At 38.1% G+C, this 1,259-nt stretch overlaps 1 protein-coding gene across 1 annotated transcript in view; it reads left to right on the forward strand.

The window, feature by feature from the left end:
• LOC107578894 (septin-5-like) overlaps positions 1–1,259 on the forward strand; it is a gene marked incomplete at its 3' end in the record, with an annotated part of 5,620 nt that overhangs the window by 708 nt on the left and 3,653 nt on the right. Inside the window, exons 2-3 of the mRNA XM_016264796.1 lie at positions 891–981; positions 1,061–1,147. Of these exons, the coding sequence (XP_016120282.1) occupies positions 891–981; positions 1,061–1,147 (178 nt within the window). The remainder of the gene's footprint in view (positions 1–890; positions 982–1,060; positions 1,148–1,259) is intronic.

The following is a 1,259-nucleotide window of genomic DNA, read 5'->3' on the forward strand; positions in this document are numbered from 1 at the left end:
TTTTTTTTTTCTTAGAATTGCGAGAAACAAGGTCTGAATTGTGAAATATAAACTCAGAAATGTGAGGGGAAAAGTTAGATTTGTGAGATAAAAGCAATTACTTTTTTATTACGAGCACATAATAACACATAATGATGTGTTAAAACACATGATAAACAACCCATTTTTAGATTTGTAACCAAAGTTAATTAAATATTTTTTTAGCTTTTATTTATGAAAAGATATAATGCATCACAATGTGCATTATGAACACCTTTAAAATGCATTATACATAAAGGCTACAGGTAAAGTGTTACCGCTTTTTCTTCAGAGAATGTAAAAATCTAGTTGATGTTTTGCACACATGCATCTTTATCCCTCTTCTCTCACACGCACTGTGCGCGTGGGGTGAGATACGCCAGGGTTTCTCTGTTCTAGGATGATGGACAGCGGAAACACACATGATGGGTTGTGAGATGCTCTGGCAGTCAGAGGAGTTGAGTTTGGCCCAAGTTTGAGTGTGTTAAAAAGGCCTTTTCAGCTTATGTAAATATGGCTTCTGTGTGTGTGTATATGGTCAGTTGGTTTGGCCTGCACACTGAGCTGGTTCTGCTGTCGGGTTTAATAGTGATTTTGCTTCCCGTCAGTAATTTCTGTGTTCTCCGTGTCAGTTTGAGCGGTTATGACTGCTGAGTGGTTTCCGGCACAGTTGGTGGATCTGCAGGAGTCTCAACACTACTGGGCTTTTCATGCTCTGCTATTTTTGTGCCAGTCTGATGATTCACATACTTTCGGTCTTAAAGGGACAGTTCACCCAATCATTCATCCTTCAAAACCTGTATAACCTTCTTTCTTCCATAAAATGCAAAAAGATTATACAGAATGTTAATGTTTTGACTTGTGACTTTCAGGACAAGCAGTATGTTGGCTTCGCTACGCTTCCTAATCAGGTCCACAGGAAGTCGGTGAAGAAGGGCTTTGACTTCACTCTGATGGTGGCAGGTATGTCTGAAATCATCACTATATTTGTCCCTGACTTCATGCTCGTCTTTGTCATTAACAAGAGCATTTTGTGTTTTAGGTGAATCTGGATTGGGAAAGTCTACTCTAGTAAACAGCCTCTTCCTCACAGATCTCTATAAAGACAGAAAATTACTAAATGCTGAAGGTAAGAATTGTCTTAAAGAAACAGTACACCCAAAATAACAGTTCTGTTATTGTTATATAAGAATACAATATACACTGCTGTTTAAGATTGAGGGTCTTTTGGGTTTGGAATT

The sequence above is a fragment of the Sinocyclocheilus grahami genome, unplaced genomic scaffold (assembly GCF_001515645.1).
Source record: "Sinocyclocheilus grahami isolate Dianchi unplaced genomic scaffold, SAMN03320097.WGS_v1.1 scaffold12582.1, whole genome shotgun sequence".
In the NCBI taxonomy this organism is placed as follows: domain Eukaryota; kingdom Metazoa; phylum Chordata; class Actinopteri; order Cypriniformes; family Cyprinidae; genus Sinocyclocheilus; species Sinocyclocheilus grahami.